The sequence below is a fragment of the Polyodon spathula genome, chromosome 19 (assembly GCF_017654505.1).
Source record: "Polyodon spathula isolate WHYD16114869_AA chromosome 19, ASM1765450v1, whole genome shotgun sequence".
In the NCBI taxonomy this organism is placed as follows: domain Eukaryota; kingdom Metazoa; phylum Chordata; class Actinopteri; order Acipenseriformes; family Polyodontidae; genus Polyodon; species Polyodon spathula.
The window spans coordinates 17,493,912-17,506,018 of record NC_054552.1 but is presented as its reverse complement, the minus strand read 5'-3'; the positions used below and the strand labels follow the sequence as shown (position 1 = coordinate 17,506,018).

Genomic DNA, 12,107 nt, shown 5'->3' with positions numbered 1-12,107 from the left:
AATACTTTATAATATTGCATGCCTTACCTGTCCTTTTATATTAGTGTTAATGAGAAATCACTACACAAACTCACAAGCTTCCTTCAGAAGAGAACAAAGTTACAATTGTACACCCACTAGTGGTGCTTCCTCAGACCACCTCACTTCGGAAACAGTGGCTGAAAAAGTATATTTGTTACTGAGCTGCTCATAATAGGATATTAAACAGGGAAGATGTGAAATATTAAAGAGTAAGTCCACGACTGCACATAGAAACCTTTGCAAACATGTACTTTCATTATAAACCATGATGGGCCATATTTTTTTGAAAGGGGGAAAAAACACCTCGAGAGAGCATAAGAGGATTTGAAATAAATAACTTTGCTGTTTAATTTCAGTTTTATAAAATTGAAAGGTGTTTTTACCTCTTTCAAAATACAGGAGTTCATTAGAGACTGGAGTAATTGTTCTGAAAATGTAGCCCAACATCTGTTACTGCACAGTGTTATAGAAACCTCTGCTTACAGGCAGAGTGTCTGTTTTCTTCAGATACTTTCATTGTCATTTTACATGGAGGGTGACATTGTCCCAACCCCTTCAGGGCTGCCTTTCCTGCCAGTTACCAACCAGCTGCTTCCCCGAATGACTGACATGCTTTGCAGCCAGTAAGATGCTTTGACCCTGAAGGTACTGCCCTAGTGAAATGACCTAGGAAGTGAAGCAGTAAAAGATTTCCTGGAAGGCAAGGCAAGCACCCTGAGACCCTTCTTTTACCTGTAGTACTAAATGTCATTTTAAAAAATAAAAATACATATATGCAAATTCATGTGATTCTTCAAAACTGAACATTTAAGACCTATATGGTGAATGGAAGTGCGTGACAGTAAGTTTTATGAAAATCTGTTGTCAGGTACAGACATGAATCTGTCTGCAGCATGATGTTTCACTGTTAGAGACTATGCATGCAACACTGTACCAGCAGTTACCCATACCCAGCGCGGAAAGGGCTTTAGGGGATCGTTGGCGGGGGCGGGGCGGGGGGTTGGTATCTAAGTAGAGCATACAAACTACTCTGGATGGAGCATGCTTGAGTATATTGGGGGTGTATAGAGAAGTGCTGTCCAGCTGTTGTGTGATCATGAAATGCACCTAATAAAACTGCATTTTGGAACTGCATACTGCTTCTCTTGCATACTGGGTTTGCTACAGTATATTAGCAGATGATATTATTAAAAAAAGGCGCTCACGTTAAAAAAAATGGAAGTAAGATATTACCTTTAAAATGATCACAATTGCTGAAGATAGCTTTAAAAAGATTTGATACCTATGGGTAAAATACAAATATGGCAAGAGGCTTTCAATGATAGTTCCATTGAAAGTGAAACAACTTCCATAGTAAATATTTCCTTTTCATCCGTCTTCCAGACCCTTGTCCTTAAAGGTTAGCTGTGTGAATGTCACTGTGTTTCTTTGGAGTCTGTTCACTGATTCCTCCAGCCTTGTCAATAAGCAGTTTGTATGCATTGAAGGGCTCCCTGTCTTGCAGATCTGATTCTCATACAGTACACTGCAGCAGCACGAGAAAACAAGCAGAGTGCCAAGACTGTTCTAGAGCAGGCGCAGGCCCTAAAACATCCAGGAAACGTGTACATTACACTTGGAATATATTAGGAAAGACATGTTTCTGCAAATGCTTTCTAAATACTCAAACAGATTGGAACCAGCTGCTTTGTCTAACAGTATATTAGTGCAGTGCTGTGCAAAATAGAGCTCTGCAGCAAAACCATAGCACTACAGAAAAACATGAGATAGCAGCAACTACACTGAGCTCTGCAACAAAACCATAGTAGCAACTACACTGAGCCCTGCAGCAAAACCATAGCACTACAGAAAAACATGAGATAGCAGCAACTACACTGAGCCTTGCAACAAAACCTTAGCACTACAGAAAAACATGAGCTAGCAGCAACTACACTGAGCCCTAAAAGAAAACCTAGAACTACAAAAAACATGAGATAGCAGCAACTACACTGAGCCCTGAAAGAAAACCTAGAACTACAAAAAACATGAGATAGCAGCAACTACACTGAGCCCTGCAACAAAACCATAGCAGCAACAACACTGAGCCCTGCAACAAAACCATAGCAGCAACTACACTGAGCCCTGCAACAAAACCTAGCACTACAGAAAAACAAAAGATAGCAGAAACTACACTGAGCCCTGCAACAAAACCATAGCAGCAACTACACTGAGCCCTGCAACAAAACATAGCACTACAGAAAAACATGAGATACTAAAAAAGAGGACTAGATACAGCAAATACATGAAGACACAGCTTCAGTAGTTTTCTGCTCATGTAACACGAAGCATGTTTAAAATATGCTGAATTCTTCTACTTGCTTCTACCTGACCAGCCCCTGCAGTCCTTTAAAACCCATTGCAACCCTTTAAAGAGAGATGTAGTGGAGCTGAATGAGCGATACATAGCTCAGCATACTGCCTGTAGGGCTACTGCAGTTCTAACACTATGAAGGGTCCTCTTGATGATTTAAACAACAGCGTTATTAGATGTGCTGCAGTTTCATTGAATAGACCCCGAGGTTTTTAAGATTTTATATTTTATATATAGTGTTTATTATTTGAATTGAATTTCTGTTATTTCAGTAACAGCTACTGCATAACCTGTTCAATTAATTTCCCTTGATACAAACCTCCAATATGAACACCCCTTTTTAAAATCCCTCTCATCTTCTCAGCTTTGCTCCCCTCCAGTCTACAGGCTCTGTCAGCTGGAAGTCACATGACCATTAGCCTAGCCACACTGAGCATGTGCACACCAGGCTGTGTTGTCAGGCAAAATAAGAAGGCAGAAGGACTGGAGATCTGCAATAGATAAAACACTGAGCGAGAGAGAGAGAGAGAGAGAGAGAGAGAGAGAGAGAGAGAGAGAGAGAGAGAAAAATATCTCTACTCGTGGAGAACAGTAGTTGAACAAAGCAAGGTGCTAGGTGTTGGTGATTAACACAGACAAGAATAAACACTGACAATCTCTATTCATCTGGCACCTTCAGAGTTGGTAAGTGTGGGATGGGGAGAGGGTGCCTGCTTTTTCATCCTTTGATGATGATCCATAGGTGATCCAGGAAGGCAGCTCCCTGAATAAAGAGGTGTGCCTGGGCCTACATTCATTGGAAGAGAAGGGAGATGAAGAGCAGGGATCCTAGATTGGAAATGCAGCTTGTTGTTTATTTGTAGAATGGGTGTGTTGATGGATCAATAGTTATTTTTTCAATGGAGTGTTTACCAAACAACAGGATTGTATATTTATTTGTGTTTTGCATTATTATTGCAAGACTGGAGATTTGTATTGTGCTGCAACAAAATGGCTGGGTTTATTCACACAAGCAGGAATTGAGCTGTCACATTTAATTGTGTTCCGGTACTTGGGGAGGTAAGTGGGCTCTTATTGACACATTGGGGTGAAATTCCAGGGGGGGATTGGAGAGTAGGGGCTTGAGAATCGGAGCTCACACCAAGCAGGGACCATGAATTTGTGTTGAATCAGAGGAGTCAGACACTGCTATCAGAGACTTCTGATAACTGCTTGGAATGGCAGATCAGCACCATAACTCATGGACAGGTTTAGTGAAATGGCTAGGCTGTATCTGAATAAACAATAAACAGTCACATATGTATTATGAATAGGCTGCCCACCTATATACAGAGTGTTGGTTAATGTATGTATTTATCTTCGTGTTCTGAATATTTGACTTCTTGCCTATCTCTTTTCCTATTGCACTGTATGTCTGTTTTTTCAATGTCTGGGTCTATTTTGATAATTTTTCACCACCACAAATAAAGTCCTTCTTTAACCACAGCTTCTGAAATGACTCTTTAGCATGACGGTCATTTCTACCCCTAAGTAAGGCAACTGTGCCTGAGTAAATGGAACAACTCAATGCAAAGTCATAGTAGTAGAGTGTCATTGTTCGAGCGACCTGTTTTTTTTTTTTTATTTTATTCCTCTTTCAGGAGTCTTTTCAGAAGCAGAGCCATAGCAATAGAAACAAAATACAGATAATAACAATTAAATATCTTGAAAATGTGGATGGTAAGAAATATCTCTTTAAATGTATATAAAGCCACCCTTTCTATAGGCAGCACTTTGATATTGCCCCCTGAGGCTTGGTGATTTTTGATATGGTTTCTTACATTAAAATAGCTCCATGTTGATAGGTAGATTGTTTTGGGGTTCAATGAAAACAAATTTCCACACAGATTCACACAGCAGGAGGGGTCCGGTTATCTTTTTCTAATTTGCGCTATAACAAACAAACAAACAAACAAAAAACATTCAGTTTAAATCACTTCTTGAAAAAGAAAAGCCTTTTATTGAATATTTCATGCTACTGACTGTTTTTTTTTTGCTAATTCCACTTTATTTGTATTGTCAACACCAGCAGTGTTAACACAGAGTTAAACCACAACACAATTTAATGAATTATTTTCAGTACAATACAATATGGATGCCAGTTAGGTTTTTGAAATGATACTGTTGCTAGTTTCATTGAAATAAATGGGCTAAGAATGTTTTCTGAAAAGGCACAATATTTCAACCTAAAATTGGCAAGCCAAGCGAGAGAGACTGGACAGGTCAGATGTGATGCAGTGTGCGTTTATATCTTGCATCTTGCAGAGCCAGCATCTCTAAATTCAGCGATGTGTCAAAACAATGGGGTGACCCACTTTCAACAGGTATTATATATACTGTAGAACTGAGATTGGATACCATGGCTGGGGCTCAATCATTTAGGAAACTGAACTCAGTTTGGCATGGTTTGCATATCAGAAAACTGGTCCTGTACTGGAATTACTTAACTGGGATACTGGTCTTCTGCAGTGAGGTGGTACTGATGTGTCAGTATTGGCAAGAACAATCTGTTATGATAGAAACTGGTTAGAAATCACAGATTTTGTTGTGTCAAACAACAAAGAACCCTGGTGACAATGAGCAGAGTTGAGTTTACCTGGCAAAGTAAGCATTAAACTAACCCATAATAAGTGAATCATCGCACAGGACTTGAAAGGTTAATAACAGATGTTCATAGATAATAATAGATAGCTCGTCCTAAGCATCTGTAAGAAGCTGGGTTTGTTTGATAAAGGTTTGGTGAAGGCTGGTGCAAATTCAGAACATTTCAATGTGGTGACGTTAAGAGCAGTGATATTGAACGGTTTTGACTGTACTGTAAATCCAGTAATAGTAACTGGTGCTGACAGCATCTCAACCAGTACCTTTATCTTGGGTCTAGGATGAGGACACAGGTGTTTTTCTGTCCATGCGTTTTCTTATATTCATCCACTGAGTTCTCCTACCATCTTCCATTGTTTCTGTCTTCTGAATTCACTGTCAGTCTTTGACTATGCTGCTCATAGTATTTATTTATAGGGCTCTCTTTTCTCATGTTAATTGACTAAGGCAGTTGCTGTGAAGCAGAGGTTGCCACAGAAACAGCAGAGACAGGAGCCTAGCATCTGATGTGAGGCCAGCAGATTTCCTGGATTGTTGTCCCGCTCTTCACCCATTGTAGCCGGAATGGACAGGAGCAACCTAGTCCTGTCTCAGCAAGACCTATGAACTGCAAATCCAATGGTAAGTGTGGGGACCAGGTTCTGCTTATGTAAAATGGTTATTTACAGTTTTGTAACTTGTTGTTTACCAATGGTTTGTCTGGGGATGAGGCTGTTATTAAGGGCAGTGAGTTCTTGTGTTTCAAAATGGTACACAAAGCCAACCAAATCGAAAATGGAACCAAGCCTACCTTCATTTTGTATTATTTTCTTTTTTTGTAAACCGACTTTTCAGATTATAAATGCAACACTTTAGATTACAATTGGCTGCTGGCTTCATGTGCCTTTGAAATAACCTGTTGTGCAGTAAGTCAGTCAGTGGACTAGCTCCAATCAGAACAAGTGCCCTACAGCATAGGAAATAGTAGATAGGTACCAGTCTCACCCTATGGAATGAACTATTTTTGCTTCATAAAGTCAAATGAAACCTGCTGAATAATGTTATGTTAACATATTTAATTACATACTGCTTTGTTGTTCTCTATATAATTAACAAAAAATTGACAAAAATTTAAAAATGTGATATTTTGAAATCTAATATGAAATATTGTACTGCTAAAATGGCTTCCAGTAGCCAAAAAAGGCTGTATTGTGCACTGTCATTAGTGGTACTGCTGAACTCTGCTTGTGATGATTCGACCAGAGCGTTAACTCACATTTATAACCCAATCTGAGCACCAGTTACACTCAAACAAACCTGGAATGAAAGCCAAGCCCAATGATTAACCCTTCCTGTCCCAGGCTCTGACTTAATTTAAATGATCTACCATGATACTATAATCGCTATACACTTCAGGCTAGATTCCAAAGCTCTTCACTCCAGATTTTCACAAGAATTCTTTTTCAGAAATGAAAAAAAACACACCCATTGAAGTAAGAAACCCAGAGATAAAAAAAAAAAAAAAAAAAAAAAACTCTGAAAGAGCAACCTGATGTTGGCATACAAATGTCAGGTGTTATTTCCTGTTTCAGTCACCAGATCCTTGTGACTTTCTAAAGCCCCCTGTGGGCTCAGTAGAGCTCTACGCAGAATCATGTGTAACTCTCAGAATCACGTGTAACCTCCAATCAGAGCTTTCAGAATCACATGTAACCTCCAATCAGAGTTCTCAGAATCACATGTAACCTCCAGGTACACGAGAGTGGAACCGTTAACCTGACTCCACCCACAACACTGGGTTTTTTAAAAAGTCACCAGAATGTAATGACTGAACAAAAAAAGGTGACTCTAAACAAAAAGAAAACATTTGTTAACATAACTCTTCATACTTCAAACTCATAGCCATGTTTGCTGTATATTTTGGACAAAGTAATTGTTTTTTTCTTTCTGAAGAAAGGCTAGATGCTCAAAGCGATTTTTCCAAATTGTCATATATATATATTTATAAATGTGTCAATTGAGATAGTAAAAATGCACTCAATAACTTAATTTAGGGACTGTGAGTAGTCTGAAGTTACTTCTTGTTTAGAATTGCTGTGTGGAATGATGAAGCGCCAAGGACGGGTCACTTCTGGAGGCAGTTCTGATACGTTCCCCACAGTAAAAGCACAGCAAAGTGTAACAAAGCACAGTGAAAGCATTGTACTGCCCTGAGAGGTATGGTAAAGAATATTGAAAAAAAAAACAGATAAACTAAATGCAGGGCACAAACATGGAAAAAACATGAAAAAGCTGCCAAATGCACTGTGGTAAACTTTTATAAGGGACTGCTTAATTCCAGCCTCTCTAAATGAACTTCAGTTCCTACCAGACTAAACCCTGAGCTCTGTTGGCTTTCTTGACTCTTTCCTCAGTAATGTACAAACCTCTCCCCTGTTGTAACCCTTTCTCCTGCAGATTGAGTGCCGCAGGTGAGTGTGAGGGTGTTGGCTTGCTCGCATTCTCAATGCTGAGGCTATCCTGTCAATCTCTATGTCTGCAGGACATTAAAGGCCAGTACTGGACCGACGAGGATTCCGATGGAGACAATGACTCGGAGTTCCTGTATGGAATCCAGGTAGAGCCCTCAACACGTCAATCCATGAGCTTAGTGGAGTGAACAAAATCATTCCTAAACCTGACCTGCTGCCACTGCATTCACTGTCCCTGTCTAATAAACCTGACCTGCTGTCACTGCATTCACTATCCCTGTCTAATAAACCTGACCTGTTGTCACTGCATTCACTGTCCCTGTATACTAAACCTGACCTGCTCTCACTGCATTCACTGTCCCTGTCTCAAATGTGTAGTTTTGAAAGAAACACATGTCATAGAAAACATGTATTTTCTTTTTAAAACATCAAATCTAATTTTACACTAAGTTCTACACTAATAAAATACTTAGTTTGCTTGCCCTGTTGTACTTAGTTGGTCATTTCAGCCCCGCAGTGTCTTTTGGGCCAGAGCATCTTATTGGCTGAAAGCATGTCAGTTATTAGGGGAAGCAGCTGGTTGGTTACTTCCAGGAAATAAGCTGTTTCTCTAGATGAAATGGTGAAAGAAGTGCAAGACAATCTGAATGCAGGGCCTGCAAACACACTGTTTAACCTTTGTGTTCTACCATATATCATGTTTTAAATGAAGATACTGTACTCTTGCTAAACAGGGTTTTTCAAATCTGCACATTTCAGACCTATATAATGAATGGTTGTGGATGACAATGTATGGATTGAATTTGTTAATTTATTAACAACAGTCACTTTTAAAAAGAAACAACAAAAGCTAGTACACTTTGTCTGATCTAGCCTAGGTTAGACATGCTTATTGAAGATCACTTTCTCTGATCTAGCCTAGGTTACACATATTTATTGAAGATCACTTTGTCTGATCTAGCCTAGGTTGCACATGCTTTTGGAAGATAACTTGAACGAAAGAGCTGTTCCTAAACTCCAAGTCAAAACACCTTCATACACCTTGAAAAACACAATATTTGAGAAATGTCAATAAAAAGCACTTTGAATGACTCCAGAAAAAACATCACAAGAAATTATTAAGAAAATGAAATTTGAAGTTGAATTTGAAGGTCAGTCATTTCTAAGGGTCTTTAAACAGGGGAGCAGTGATGGCCTCACTGCCTGTGTGCTGTGTTTACAGGGAAGCAGTGTTGGCCTCACTGCCTGTGCGCTGTGTTCACAGGGAGCAATGTTGGCCTCACTGCCTGTGCTGTGTTCATGGGGAGCAGTGTTGGCCTCACTACCTGTGAAGTGTTCACAGGGAGCAGTGTTGGTTTGTCTATGTGCTGTTCATGGGGAGCAGTGTTGTTCTCACTGCCTGTGTGCTGTGTTCATGGGGGGCAGTGTTGTGTTTACTGCCTGTGTGATGTGTTCATGGGGAGCAGTGCTGGCCTCACTGCCTGTGTGCTGTGTTTGAAGAGGAGCAGTGTTGACATCACTGCCTGTGTGCTGTGTTCATGGGGAGCAGTGTTGGTCTCTGCCTGTGCGCTGTGTTCACGGGGAGCAGTAGTCCTCACTGTCTGTGCACTGTGTTCACGGGGAGCAGCGTTGGCCTCACTGCTTGTGTGCTGTGTTCATGGGGGGCAGTGTTGGCCTCACTGCCTGTGTGCTATGTTCACAGGGAGCAGTGTTGGCCTCACTGCCTATGTGCTGTTCACAGGGAGCTGTGTTGGCCTCACTTTGTGCGCTGTAGAGGGAGCAGTTGGCCTCACTGCCTATGTGCTGTGTTCATGAGGAGCAGTGCTGGGCTCACTGCCAGTGTGTTCATGGGTTTGTAGGGGAGCAGTGTTGACCTCACTGCCTGTGTGCTATTTTCACAGGGAGCAGTGTTGGCCTCACTGCCTGTGTGCTGTGCTTGGAGGTTGACCTCACTGCCTGTGTGCTGTGGAAGTGGGGAGCAGTGTTGGGTTTTGCCTGTGCGCTGTGTTCACAGGGAGCATTCTTGTCCTCACTGCCTGTGTGCTGGGTTCATGGGAGCAGTGTTGGGCTCACTGCCTGTGTGTTCATGGGTTTGTAGGGGGGCAGTGTTGATCTCACGGCCTGTGTGCTGTGTTTGTAGGGGAGAGGTGTTGACCTCACTGCCTGTGTGCTGTGTTCACAGGGAACAGTTGTCCTCTGCCTGTATGCTGTGTTCACAGGTAGCAGTGTTGGCCTCACTGCCTGTGGGCTGTGTTCACAGGGAGCAGTGTTGGCCTCACTGCCTGTGTGCTGTGCTTGAAGAGGAGCAGTATTGACCTCACTGCCTGTGTGCTCTGTTCATGGGGAGCAGTGTTGGCCTCACTGCTTGTGTGCTGTGTTCACAGGGAGCAGTGTTGGCCCCACTGCCTGTGTGCTGTGCTTGGAGGTTGACCTCACTGCCTGTGTGCTGTGTTCATGGGGAGCAGTGTTGGGTTCTGCCTGTGCACTGTGTTCACAGGGAGCAGTCTTGTCCTCACTGCCTGTGTGCTGGGTTCATGGGAGCAGTGTTGGGCTCACTGCCTGTGTGTTCATGGGTTTGTAGGGGGGCAGTGTTGATCTCACGGCCTGTGTGCTGTGTTTGTAGGGGAGCAGTGTTGACCTCACTGCCTGTGTGCTGTGTTCATGGGGAGCAGTGTTGGCCTCACTGCCTGTGCGCTGTGTTCACAGGGAGCAGTGTTGGCCTCACTGCCTGTGTGCTGTGCTTGAAGAGGAGCAGTATTGACCTCACTGCCTGTGTGCTGTGTTCCTGGGGAGCAGTGTTGGCCTCACTGCCTGTGTGCTGTTCACAGGGAGCAGCAGCCTCACTGCCTGTGGGCTGTGTTCACAGGGAGCTGTGTTGGCCTCACTTCCTGTGTGCTGTTAATAGGGAGCAGCATTGTCCTCACTGCCTGTGGGCTGTGTTCACAGGGAGCTGTGTTGCCTCTGTGCACTGTACAGTGAGCAGTTGGCCTCACTGCCTATGTGCTGTGTTCATGAGGAGCAGTGTTGGGCTCACTGCCTGTGTGTTCATGGGTTTGTAGGGGAGCAGTGTTGACCTCACGGCCGGTATGCTATGTTCATGGGGAGCAGTGTTGGCCTCACTGCCTGTGTGCTGTGTTCACAGGGAGCAGTCATCCTCACTGCCTGTGTGCTGTGTTCACAGGGAGCAGTGTTGGCCTCACTGCCTGTGTGCTGTGCTTGAAGAGGAGCAGTGTTGTCTTCACTGCCTGTGTGCTGTGTTCACGGGTAGCAGTGTTGGCCTCACAGCCTATGTGCTGGGTTCATGTGAGCAGTGTTGGCCTCACTGCCTGTGCGCTGTATTCACAGGGAGCAACGTTGGCCTCACTGTCTGTGCTGTCTTCACAGGGAGCAGTGTTGTCCTCACTGCCTGTGCTCTGTGTTCATGGGGAGCAGTGTTGTCCTCACTGCCTGTGTGCTGTGTTCACAGGGAGTAGTTGGCTTCACTGCCTGTGTGCTGGGTTCATGTGAGCAGTGTTTGGCCTCACTGCCTGTGCTGTTCACAGGGAGCAGTGTTGCCCACTGCCTGTGCTGTGTTCACAGGGAGCAATGTTGTCCTCATTGCCTGTGTGCTGTGTTCAGGGGGAGCAGTGTTGCCCTCACTGCCTGTGTGCTGTGTTTTTAAGGGAGCAGTGTTGGCCTCACTGCCTGTGTTCTGTGTTCATGGTAGCAGTGTTGCCCTCACTGCCTGTGTGCTGTATTCACAGGAAGCAGCATTGGCCTCACTGCCTGTGTGCTGTTCAAGGGAGCAGTGTTGGCTTCACTGCCTGAGTGCTGTGTCCACAAGGAGCAGTGTTGTCCCCACTGCCTATATGCTCTGTTCATGGGGAGGAGTGTTTGCCTCACTGACTGTGTGCTGTGCTTGAAGAGCAGTGTTGGCCACAGTGCCTGTGTGCTGTGTTCATGGGGAATAGTGGTTACCTCACTGCCTGTATGCGGTGTTTACATGGAACAGTGTTGTCTCACTGCCTGTGTCCTGTATTCACAGGGAGCAGCATTGGCCTCGCAGACTGCCTGTGTTATGTTCATGGGGAGCAGTATTGGCCTCACTACCTGTGTGCTGTGTTCACAGGGAGCAGTGTTGGTTTCACTGTCTGTCCGCTGTGGTCAGAGAGTGCAGTGTTGGCCTCATTACCTGTGTGATGTGTTCATGGGGAGCAGTTTTGGCCTCACTGCATATGTGCTGTGTTCATGGGGAGCATTGGATTCCCTGTTTTCATGTTAAGCAGGCTTGGTCTCACTGCCTGTGCTGTGTTCAAGGGGAGCAGTGTTGGCATCACTGGCTGTGCTGTGTTTTTAGTGGAGCAGTGTTGGCCTCACTGCCTGTTTGCTGTATTCACAGGGAGCAGCATTGGCCTCAATGCCTGTGTGTTGTTTTGTGTTCATGGAGAGCAGTGTTGTGCTCACTGCCTGTGCGCTGTGTTCAAGGGGAGCAGTGTTGGCTTCACTGCCTGTGTGCTGTATTCATAGGGAGCAGCATTGGCCTCACTGCCTGTGTTGTGTTTATGGGGAGCAGAGTTGGGCTCACTGTGTGCTGTGTTCAAGGGGAGCAGTGTTGGCATTACTGCCAGTGTGCTGTCTTCATGGGGAAGAGTGTTTGCCTCACTGCC

At 43.8% G+C, this 12,107-nt stretch overlaps 1 protein-coding gene across 10 annotated transcripts in view; it reads left to right on the top strand.

Annotated features, from left to right (window-relative positions):
- The window catches only part of LOC121294681 (protein mono-ADP-ribosyltransferase PARP6-like), a 64,703-nt gene that overhangs the window by 3,132 nt on the left and 49,464 nt on the right, over positions 1 to 12,107 (top strand). For 4 of the 10 annotated variants that reach the window (XM_041218655.1, XM_041218652.1, XM_041218661.1 and 1 more), the window contains exons 1-3: positions 2,906 to 3,055; positions 5,459 to 5,632; positions 7,448 to 7,607. In XM_041218655.1, coding sequence (XP_041074589.1) covers positions 7,497 to 7,607 — 111 coding nt within the window. In that variant the 5' untranslated portion in view covers positions 2,906 to 3,055; positions 5,459 to 5,632; positions 7,448 to 7,496. Of the gene's footprint in view, positions 1 to 2,903; positions 3,056 to 5,458; positions 5,633 to 7,447; positions 7,608 to 12,107 lie in introns of those variants that run through there. The other 6 variants (XM_041218659.1, XM_041218654.1, XM_041218657.1 and 3 more) reach the window with 5 other exon arrangements.